General features: G+C 40.0%; 1 protein-coding gene across 1 annotated transcript in view; it reads left to right on the top strand.

Annotated features, from left to right (window-relative positions):
• The first annotated feature begins 4,075 nt into the window (after positions 1–4,075).
• The window catches only part of LOC128664923 (N-acylneuraminate cytidylyltransferase-like), a 299,525-nt gene continuing 291,571 nt past the window's right edge, over positions 4,076–12,029 (top strand). The window contains exon 1 of the mRNA XM_053719716.1: positions 4,076–4,242. Coding sequence (XP_053575691.1) covers positions 4,076–4,242 — 167 coding nt within the window. The remainder of the gene's footprint in view (positions 4,243–12,029) is intronic.

Genomic DNA, 12,029 nt, shown 5'->3' with positions numbered 1-12,029 from the left:
GCCCCCTCAGTTCAGTTCTTTTGACAGACTTGCATTTGAGGCAATTCGTGCTGACTCATACATGTTATTTATATGAAACAATGTTATAAAATAAATTGGAAAGTTGTTTAGCATTAGATGCTCAGTCATGAGAAAACAATATTTGTGTTTTGTGTCTTTTTAAGACTGGGCTGATATTTTATTCTTTAGCAGCAAAACAGTAATGTCATGTTATAACAAGGTGTGTGCTGTCATTTAAATACCAGATACCTGCTGCAATGTCACAGTGGTGGAGAAACTGACCCACAGAAAATCATAGTATAAATATAAAACAAATGTAGGAGAAAATTGTTTATTTGTAAATAAGTAAAGGGACAATATAGAGAGAGACTTATATTAAATATTTAGTTATGCAGGTAAAGGTATATATATAGTGAGAGGGAAAACCCTTGGGGATACGATTCAGTATCGTGTATCTGTGTCTTTAAAACTCGCTGCTGCTCCTCCAGAGGCCAGCAGTATAGAGGATCACTCAGCAGACCGAATCGTTACCGCCGTTGAGGACACTTCAGCCTCAGGTACCTTGCTGTGGACACCCACATTACCCGCAACCGGGCCAGGCCCCTTACAGCAGACCCAGAGCCAAGCTAGGCCAAGCAGAATCTGTATGATGGAAAGACCGGGGTGTATCCTACCGCTACCTTACCGCTATCAGTTTCGTTTCTCCGTTTAATCGGTTACCGCACAGTCACTTGTGTGTTCCTGATCCACCCTTTCCACAAGCAAAGCTTGTCACTCAGGTACCTGAGGCTGAAGTGTCCGCGACGGCGGTAACGATTTGGTCTGCTGAGTGAGAGCAGAAAGTGATCCTCTATACTGCTGGCATTGGAGACACAGAACGAACTTCTGGAGGAGCAGCAGCGAGTTTTAAAGACACAGATACACGATACTGAATCGTATCCCCAAGGGTTTTCCCTCTCACTACGCGGCACTTACAACATAGGATTGAGGTGAAGGAGTGTGAGTAAACTCCCTAGGGGAGCCGTTATTGTCTGTCTAGGTCTAATGTATTGGATTTGAAAATTAAGAAGAGTATGATAAGGCTCTAATCTCTAGCCTTGAAAGGACACCACAAAAGGGACTGCTCACACAATTATAGTCATACTTCTCATATATTTGTTGCTTCAAAGTCTACTAAGTTTTTATTTTATATTTTTTGATATTTTTTTGTATTGAATTCATTAAGCACTACGGTTTTACAGTGGGACTTACTATTAATGTAACTTGTATTTACCAGTTCTTTAAATGCAGAATGTGGCATATTTTATATATTTTGTTCAAAATCCTATATTGATGTTTCACATGTAACTATTGAACCCATCAGATTTAGCCATAACTGTTATCTAACTATTCATTCATCTAATCATTTGGTCTTAGTCCCTTGTTTTATACAAACATTTTATGGACTAATATAATCTATGTTTGATTGGCTCACTATAGCCTCATCCACAGATAGGTTGCGCCATTAGAGCTTTCCCTTACATGTATTGTTGTATGTTTTTCCCCTTCCCTCTATTATTTTGATATATACACATATAAATACATATATAATTACATAAACACATATATACACATATAAATACATATATAATTACATAAACACATATATACACATATATATACACATATAAATACATATATTATTACATAAACACATATATACACATATATACACATATAAATACATATATTATTACATAAACACATATATACACATATAAATACATATATAATTACATAAACACATATATACACATATAAATACATATATAATTACATAAACACATATATACACATATATACACATATAAATACATATATAATTACATAAACACATATATACACATATATAATTACATAAACACATATATACACATATAAATACATATATTATTACATAAACACATATATACACATATAAATACATATTTAATTACATAAACACATATATACACATATATACACATATAAATACATATATAATTACATAAACACATATATACACATATATACACATATAAATACATATATAATTACATAAACACATATATACACATATATACACATATAAATACATATATTATTACATAAACACATATATACACATATATACACATAAATACATATATATAAAATAAAATAAGTTTTATGCTTAAATCCAGCGAGTGCAGTCCTATTTTGAAAATACTATATATATATATATATATATATATATGTGCAACTCTCGTCAGGGCCCTCTGCCCATTTGATCCCTATAAATGTTATCTATACCGCCTATGTTTATAGCGCTGCTGAAACTGTTGGCACTCTACAAATACCTGATCATAATATATATATATATATACATACAAGTTTAGATATGTCTATATCTGTATCTCTACGTTAAAGCCCTTTGCAGCCTTTTTTTCTAACAACTGAGACCTTGTAGCTTTGAGCCCTTAGAACTTTTTATTGCAATTTTTATTAGTCAGTGTTATGAGTGTAACTGTACTTTTAAATGTATTTTTGATGCATTTTATTACAGAGGTGGCGCTAATCCAACACGCTTTAAATTCAATTGTGCTCAAGTGAACGCATTTACTTTCACTTTGTAATACACATGCTGCTTCAGGTGCGCACAAACACCCACGATAAACCCGATATTGCTCACGCGCAACAGTTCGCCAAGTTGCTGTGTCACAGTTACTGTATAACTTAAAGAATATATGTTTGCATTGGTGGGTTGTGGCGGTGTACAGGTTAATAGGTTAGGGATATTGGCAGTATAGGGGTTAAATAGTGTAGGGGGTGTTTGCGGTGGGCTATTGGCAGTATAGCGGTTAAATAGTGTAGAGGGTGCAGCCGGTGGGCTATTGACAGTATTGGGGTTAATAGGTTAGGACATTTATTGCAGTGGGCTTTTGGCGGTATAGGGGTTAAAAAGTTAGATTCTTATTGCAGTGGACTATTGGCAGTTTAGGGGTTTATCAATGTAGGGTTAGTTTGGGGTGGTGGGTTATGGTGGTTTATGGGTTAAGTAGTGTGGGGTTAGTTTGGGGTGGTGGGTTATGGTGGTTTATGGGTTAATTAGTGTAGGGTTAGTTTGAGGTGGTGGGTTATGGTGGTTTATGGGTTAATTAGTGTAGGGTTAGTTTGGGGTGGTGGGTTATGGTGGTTTATGGGTTAAGTAGTGTAGGGTTAGTTTGGGGTGGTGGGTTATGGTGGTTTATGGGTTAATTAGTGTAGGGTTAGTTTGAGGTGGTGGGTTATGGTGGTTTATGGGTTAATTAGTGTAGGGTTAGTTTGGGGTGGTGGGTTATGGTGGTTTATGGGTTAATTAGTGTAGGGTTAGTTTGAGGTGGTGGGTTATGGCGATTTATGGGTTAAGTAGTGTATTTATTTAAAAAGGATCATTTACTTTACATTGCTAATATTGGTGCTGATGCTGTTTGCAATATTTCGCCAGCGTTTCACACTCATTGCAATGTAAAGTAAAATGCCTCTCAGCGATGCTGTTTTAAAAGAGTACTGTCGGCACTTCTGAATATTTTGCCAGCTTGCAGCACTTTTGATTATCAGCGGCCCCAGGTAAAGTAAAACACAAACGTTTACTGAGGGTGTCACACACAGCACAGATGCAGCTCATGATTTGTATAAACTGTAGTGTGTGCTGTGTTTGACTCAAATGTAATTTTCAGAAAAAAGCTAATAAAAAAAATATATCCATTTAAAATAAAAAAATATGGGTAAAAATAACCATACACATGACTTCTTTACTGTATAAAGGCAGCAGAGCTGTGCACTGTTGTACTATGCTTTGTGATTCAGGCAAATACTCCACCAAGCTCTCTGCTGAGTGAGACACAGATCGTATTACAAGTCATGAGCTGTATCCTAAGGTCCCTCCTTCACTCATTTACAAGGCAGTGGCTTTTACACCATTCGGGCAATCAATTAAGTCAGTGATTCAGTTCATTCAAACACTGCAGTGAGTTGAGTCAGGGATTCAAATCAGTGACTTCCTAGCCAAGCCTAATTTGCAGCTCATCAGTCAGACATGACAGACAGAAGGGTCTCCAGTGCCAGGCGCGGTCACCTCACGGCACTAGTGCTGGCCCGCGGGGGGAGTAAAGGAATTCCGCTCAAAAACATCAAGTTACTGGCGGGGAAACCGCTCATCGCCTGGGTGCTGAAGGCTGCCATAGATTCGCAGTGTTTTGATAGGTAAGTAGCGTATCCGTAGTAACCAGGGTGAGCAGGGCAAGAGTGTGCCAGGAGGGTGTCAAGGAGCTGCAGCAGCTGTATGCCAGGAGAGCAAGTGCCAGGAGCTGGGTAGCAGGAGGGCATCTCTGTACCAGGAGAGCAAGTGCCAGGAGCTGGGTAGCAGGAGGGCATCTCTGTACCAGGAGAGCAAGTGCCAGTAGCAGGAGGGCATCTCTGTGCCAGGAGAGCAAGTGTCAGTAGCTGGGTAGCAGGAGGGCATCTATGTGCCAGGAGAGCAAGTGTCAGTAGCTGATTAGCAGGAGGGCATCTCTGTGCCAGGAGAGCAAGTGTCAGTAGCTGATTAGCAGGAGGGCATCTTTGTTCCAGGAGAGCAAGTGCCAGGAGCTGGGTAGCAGGAGGGCATCTCTGTACCAGGAGAGCAAGTGCCAGGAGCTGGGTAGCAGGAGGGCATCTCTGTACCAGGAGAGCAAGTGTCAGTAGCTGGGTATCAGGAGGGCATCTCTGTACCAGGAGAGCAAGTGTCAGTAGCTGGCTAGCAGGAGGGCATCTCTGTGCCAGGAGAGCAAGCGTCAGTAGCTGGTTAGCAGGAGGGCATCTCTGTGCCAGGAGAGTAAGTGTCAGTAGCTGGGTAGCAGGAGGGCATCTCTGTGCCAGGAGAGTAAGTGCCAGGAGCTGGGTAGCAGGAGGAAATCTCTGTGCCAGGAGAGTAAGTGTCAGTAGCTGGGTAGCAGGAGGGCATCTCTGTACCAGGAGAGCAAGTGTCAGTAGCTGGGTAGCAGGAGGACATCTCTATACCAGGAGAGCAAGTGTCAGTAGCTGGGTAGCAGGAGGGCATCTCTGTGCCAGAAGAGCAAGTGCCAGTAGCTGGGTAGCAGGAGGGCATCTCTGTACCAGGAGAGCAAGTGTCAGTAGCTGGGTAGCAGGAGGGCATCTCTGTGCCAAGAGAACAAGTGTCAGTAGCTGGGTAGCAGGAGGGCATATCTGTGCCAGGAGAGCAAGTGTCAGTAGCTGGGTAGCAGGAGGACATCTCTGTACCAGGAGAGCAAGTGCCAGGAGCTGGGTAGCAGGAGGGCATCTCTGTACCAGGAGAGCAAGTGCCAGGAGCTGGGTAGCAGGAGGGCATCTCTGTGCCAGGAGAGCAAGTGTCAGTAGCTGGGTAGCAGGAGGGCATCTCTGTGCCAGAAGAGCAAGTGTCAGGAGCTGAGTAGCAGGAGGGCATCTCTGTGCCAGGAGAGTAAGTGTCAGTAGCTGGGTAGCAGGAGGAAATCTCTGTGCCAGGAGAGCAAGTAACAGTAGCTGGGTAGCAGGAGGGCATCTCTGTACCAGGAGGGCAAGTGTCAGTAGCTGGGTAGCAGGAGTGCATCTCTGTACCAGGAGAGCAAGTGCCAGTAGCTGGGTAGCAGGAGGGCATCTCTGTACCAGGAGAGCAAGTGTCAGGAGCTGGGTAGCAGGAGGGCATCTCTGTGCCAGGAGAGCAAGTGTCAGCAGCTGGGTAGCAGGAGGGCATCTCTGTACCAGGAGAGTAAGTGTCAGTAGCTGGGTAGAAGGAGGGCATCTCTGTACCAGGAGAGCAATTGCCAGGAGCTGGGTAGCAGGAGGGCATCTCTGTACCAGGAGAGCAAGTACCAGGAGCTGGGTAGCAGGAGGGCATCTCTGTACCAGGAGAGCAAGTGTCAGTAGCTGGGTAGCAGGAGGGCATCTCTGTACCAGGAGAGCAAGTGCCAGGAGCTGGGTAGCAGGAGGGCATCTCTGTACCAGGAGAGCAAGTGCCAGGAGCTGGGTAGCAGGAGGGCATCTCTGTGCCAGGAGAGCAAGTGCCAGGAGCTGGGTAGCAGGAGGGCATCTCTGTGCCAGGAGAGCAAGTGCCAGGAGCTGGGTAGCAGGAGGGCATCTCTGTACCAGGAGAGCAAGTGTCAGTAGCTGGGTAGCAGGAGGGCATCGCTGTACCAGGAGAGCAATTGTCAGTAGCTGGGTAGCAGGAGGGCATCTCTGTGCCAGGAGCCTCATACATACACACGCAATCTCATACATGCATGCACATACTGAAACAAAACCGGCAAAAATGTTTGTTTTTGCAGCACAAATAAAGGTGCTAAATCAATGTAAAAATACACTGCTAAAATACAGACCTCTAGCTTTGATAAGTTGGCACCTAGTTGTCATATATACCTTTGTAGAGGCTAGGTCTGGATGAGACTGTGTGTGAATTACCACAGAGTGAAAATAATATAAATATTATAAAAATGATAAATTATAGCAATGTGACAATGATGTAAAGATTACAATTTATTAACAAATTTTAAAACTTTTGACATTTTAAACATACATGGGTTGCAAGGATCCAAGCAATTAAAATCAATCAGTTATTTAAAACCAAAGATCAGACATTAAAAATCTCCTGGTTCAGGATATAATAAACAATACTACTCAACTAAAATGGATATAGAAATATATTGGTATGTTTAACAATCAAGATTATCTGGTAAGGTACCGGTTAGACAGGTAAAGTGTCTATAACAATTTGAAATAGAATATAAAAACAAAAACCAGAACTTCAGGTATGTGTTAACCACTTTAACTATGTGTTTAACAAAAAATGTGTTCAACATAAAAATCTCAAACAGCCTAGAGTAATATAAAATATATATATATTGACTGTCACTGGACTGATATGTGTACAGTGGTGTATAAAATAAAATAAAATCCGATTTAACAGAGGAAAAATGTGTAATCCAAAGGTGACAAAATATGCAAAAAAATTCACAAACATTCAGAGCACTGCAAAATTCATGAAAACATATTGTGAACAGTGTTAAAATAATAGTGTTAAAATAAATATAAGAAATATTACAAAAGTCCAAATTGTATAAGGTTAAAAAATGTGTCTATCCAAAGTGAAAAGAGAACAAATTTTATGATGAACTGGATCTAAGCTTTAAAAAAAAAAGGCAGCGAATACTGTTTTCCAACTTCAGTAGTTTGTATTAGTAGTGGCTCCCATGTTCAATATAAATGCTGTATGAGCTTCTTTAAATGAAAAAATAATTTAAACCGTTGGTTTTGAGTGATCCTAAAAGAAAAAATATATACAATAGTGCAGATTGTTTTCCAAAAGTATAAATGTTAGAATTATCCTTACCAGTCGACTGGTTAACACATACCTGAAGTTCTGGTTTTTGTTTTTATATTCTATTTCAAATTGATATAGACACTTTACCCTGTCTAACCGGTACCTCCTTGCCAGATAATCTTGATTGTTAAACATACCAATATATTTCTATGTCCATTTTAGTATTGTTTATTATATCCTGAACCAGGAGATTTTTAATGTCTGATCTTTGGTTTTAAATAACTGATTGATTTTAATTGCTTGGATCCTTGCAACCCATGTATGTTTAAAATGTCAAAAGTTTTAAAATTTGTTAATAAATTGTAATCTTGTAATCTTTACATCATTGTCACATTGCTATAATTTTTATAATATTTATATTATTTTCACTCTGTGGTAATTCACACGCAGTCTCATCCAGACCTAGCCTCTACAAACGTGGGGCTTTGGTATATTTCTGATGGCAGCACAAATAAAGCTCAAACATTTTTGCCGGTTTTGTTTCAGACATTGCACAATTTATTTTAGCCTATGTGACCTCAATCTCCGCCTACTTTCCACCCCATGTAATTAAATTGTATAAAGATATATACCATTCATTTGTGCTATGTTTGTGCTGATTTGTGCAGCAAAAAACAAATGTTTGTGCCAGTTTGGTTTTTGGAGAAAATGCACATTATAGTCAATGTGACCTCAATCTCCGCCTACTTTCCACCCCTTTATGATTAAATTGTATAAAAAATAAAACCATTCATTTGTGTTTGTCTTGAACTTTTGATCCTGCTTGCTTCTGGAGATATTACACATTATATTTCATGTGACCTCAATCTTTGTCCACTTTCCACCCCATATAATGAAACCATAAAAATAATATATACCATTTGTTTGTGCTGCGTCTGTGCTGATTTGTGCTGCAAAAAAATTATGTTTGTGCCGGTTTGGCTTAGTAGGGCGGCATTCAAACTGCGGGGTACATTTGTGCCAGTTTTGTTTCAGACATTGCGCATTTTATTTTAGCCCATATGACCTCAATCTTTGCCTACTTTCCACCTCATGGAGGTTTATCCTAATTATCAATAACCATTGTTAATAAAATCTCTTAGCCAGATTATAAATATGCTGTACATCATGCAACTGTATATTCACAAACACATCACTAAAATTATTACTTATATTGTTTGAAGTTAACATTCTCAATATGATTGATAATTGTGCTTCCAGATAACGGTTTAATTATGTTTCAAAGTTTTCGCTGTAATGATCCCCAAGTTTTTGCTAATGCTTGGTGCGTACCCGGCGCACTGACCGTGTAAATCCCCTCCCATGCTCAAACAAACATTCACACATACATAGGTCTATTATTATGACTACAAATAAAGCATTACTCATATGAGAACTAATCTGATATATCAAAGTATATTAATATGTGCGAGCTACTATTACCGCGTTAGTTAAAATAAGGCTCCAACTAGCCTGCTCCCCTCTTTCTTACATGTTTCGTCGGATTACTGGTGTTCTGACAGATTGGCCAATCACATCAGCTCCGGTGACGTAGAATCAGCTGTTTGACCAAAATGAACTCACTGTGCATGCGCATCACTGTATTCCAATCGCCGCAGGTCATTGAACTAACATTCTAGCCATCATATTTGTCGAAGCCATTTAAAGCACATGCACTGTCTTGGTTATACACTGAACATTACAAATCCCATCATGCCTTCATTTTAAACGGAATGAAATTATAGAATGTTGACCAATCTAAAAATTTCATCAGATAAAGACACCTGTTGCTAGGCAGAATTTATGACAGAGTGCATCCCCCTACTATAATTTTGTATCACTGTTTCCTAAGAAGAGGTTAATGGAAAGAACAACAAAAATATAAAGAGAAGTTGAAGCGGATTAACTGAACGCACCATCCAATTATGTAGTATCAATTTCATTACGTTTAAAACATAATTGCGCAATGAGTTAATTTTGTTCAAGCAGCTGATTCTACGTCACCGGAAGTGACGTAATTGGCTAATCTAAGGAATTGGGTGATGTGCCAGAACACCGGCTTTTTCAAAAGATGAGGTCCCGCGTCCACGGTGACTTTTTATAATGTCAGCCACGCCTCCCAAGTCATTATTGGCGAATCGAATACTCTGAATATCTTCACCATCCTTGATGTATGGATTTTACAGTTGATATGTGTTGTTCTTCTGGATAGTGTTAATATTCTAATCTATTGTTACACATGATATATAAAATAACATTTAAAAAGGCGATAATTGTGTCATTACTGTCACCTACATTATAATGATTTAATTTTACTAGTCCTTAAAGTGAAGGTCAATTTGGATGAATTAGTGCCCGGTTTTTAATAATCCTGTTAAAAACAAGGGCACTTCAATTCTTCAAAATTGACATCTTACTCCTTTTCTTCAAAAACGTAACTTTTAATCCTGAAAGCCGCTGCAGCGCTTCCTCCGCCTGTCGCAAGCCCTCTTCGCGGGTCCAAAATGACAAATCTGGTTTCCTCCAATCATGGCGTTGCATTAGGCCATGATCCCCCCGAGGGGAAGCCGTGATTGGAGGATGCCGGATTTGTCATTTCTGACGTAAGAAGAGGCTTCTGACGGCCGGGGGAATCGCTGGAGCGGCTTTAAGGATTAAAAGGTAAGTTTTTGAAGAAAAGGAGTGAAATGTCAATTTTGATGAATTAAAGTGCCCTTGTTTTTAATAGGTTTATTAAAAACCGGGCACTAATTCATCCAAATTGACCTTCACTTTAAATAAATTCTGTCAGGATAAAGTTTCCTTGTTCAGAATATATTATCACATTTAAATATTTATATTGTTTTATTCTGTGTGTTATAATGGTGAACAAATACAAATAGTGTTATGTGACTTTATTATATATATATATATATATACTATTCCTTAACCTTTTAATGCCATTATGGTGTTCTATTTTGTCCGAATAGCACTGGGCTTTAGTGCCGTTAGGACAGAATAGAACATCCTAATGATTTCTAACTCCTGTGCACCCTCCGTTGCCTCCTCCGTGTTGGATCCGGTTGAGAGATGTGCCTAGCACCTCAGGCACTCCCCCAGGATCCAATCAGCATGCAGGGGGTGTAACGATCGCCCCCTGCAACACTCTAACAGCCAATGAATGGGATCATTGGCTGTTACAAGTGTATCCGCTTCCTCTCTTCCCTCACTGCGATCTGAGGAAGAGAAAAAAGCATATTAGCGTGTCTGTGTGCTTGTGAAAAAAGAGAAAAGAAAAAAATATTTATATATTTAAAAAATAAAAAAAAAATTGCTGTGATATCACTGTGGCCAGCCTGTTAGGGCTTTGATCAGTGCTGATCAAAAGCAATTGGGGTTAATTTGTGGGGGTTACAAATATATATATTATAGTTTTTTGCTGCTGATCACTGAGCTGCTACTGTGATCAGCCTAATATCACTCTGATCAGCCTGTTAGGGCTTTGATCAGTGCCCAAAAATGTATTTGTGTGGATCTTTAGTTACTGTCAACCCTTTCCTGCTGTTCCCAATCACCGCCCTACCCAGTGATTTTCTAAAAAAATTTTTAGTTTATATAAACAATTATTTTTGAGGGAGTAGGGTGGGTGGGAATAGGTGTGTGGTAATTTGGAGGTGGTATTTGGGGTGGTTTAGTGGGATTTTGGGGGAGGTGAAATTGGAATATGTGGTGGTGACGTGGGAATTGGTAGAAATAAATCCCTTATGGCTACACGCTATTCAGCAGAATAGGCTTATGCCATTCTTGCCGAAGATTCAGGGAGTGAGACCCTCTCTGCTCTGTCTGACAGTGCAACCCTTACGGCATCAGATATAGAGCCCCTGAGTGATGCATCTAATGATGGTGCTCCCTGCCCTCCACCTAAAAGGAGGTGTCGCACAAATGACCAAAATTGGCTACCCCCAGAAATACCTGAATTTACAGAGACTCCTGGCATCACAACTGATGTTCCAGTATGTGAGCCAATAAATGATCTCTCCCTGATTCTGACGGATACCATGTTTGAGGATATAGTTGCTCAAACAAATTTATATGGCAGACAGTATCTGTCAGAGAATCCACAATCTCAGTATGTCAGAAAAACTACCTGGCACCCCACTGACATATCTGAGATTAAAAAGTTTTGGGCCCTGACATTAGTAATGGGGATTGTGAAGAAACCCAGCATACGTTCCTACTGGAGTCAGAACCCCATCCTGACTACCCATCTTTTTCCAGGGATTATGAAGAGGGATAGATATGAACAGTTGCTGCGGTTTCTTCATTTTAATGATAATGCCCCCCCAGAGGTGACCCCCTGCATGACAGGTTATTTAAAATAAGGCCCCTGATAAACCACCAGTCCCAAAAATTTAAAGAAGTTTACATCCCTGGCCAGGACATTTGTATAGATGAGTCCCTCATAAAATGTAAGGGGAGATTGCTTTTCAAGCAATATATACCATCTAAGAGAGCCCGCTATGGGGTGAAATTTTATAAACTCTGTGAATGCAGTACTGGGTAAACCGCCAGCCAGCAGAAGCTTTCAACAGGTAGGCTGGTAGCAAAAAGATCCTGTTGAATTGTTTTAGTGATCAATCATGTGTGCCTTGTTCAGCAGAGGGGGAGCAAACGTAAATGACATTAACTCTATGACTGC

Source organism: Bombina bombina, chromosome 6 (genome assembly GCF_027579735.1).
Source record: "Bombina bombina isolate aBomBom1 chromosome 6, aBomBom1.pri, whole genome shotgun sequence".
NCBI lineage: Eukaryota > Metazoa > Chordata > Amphibia > Anura > Bombinatoridae > Bombina > Bombina bombina.
The sequence above is the reverse complement of the archived record's forward strand: the minus strand, read 5'-3'. Positions and strand labels throughout refer to the sequence as shown.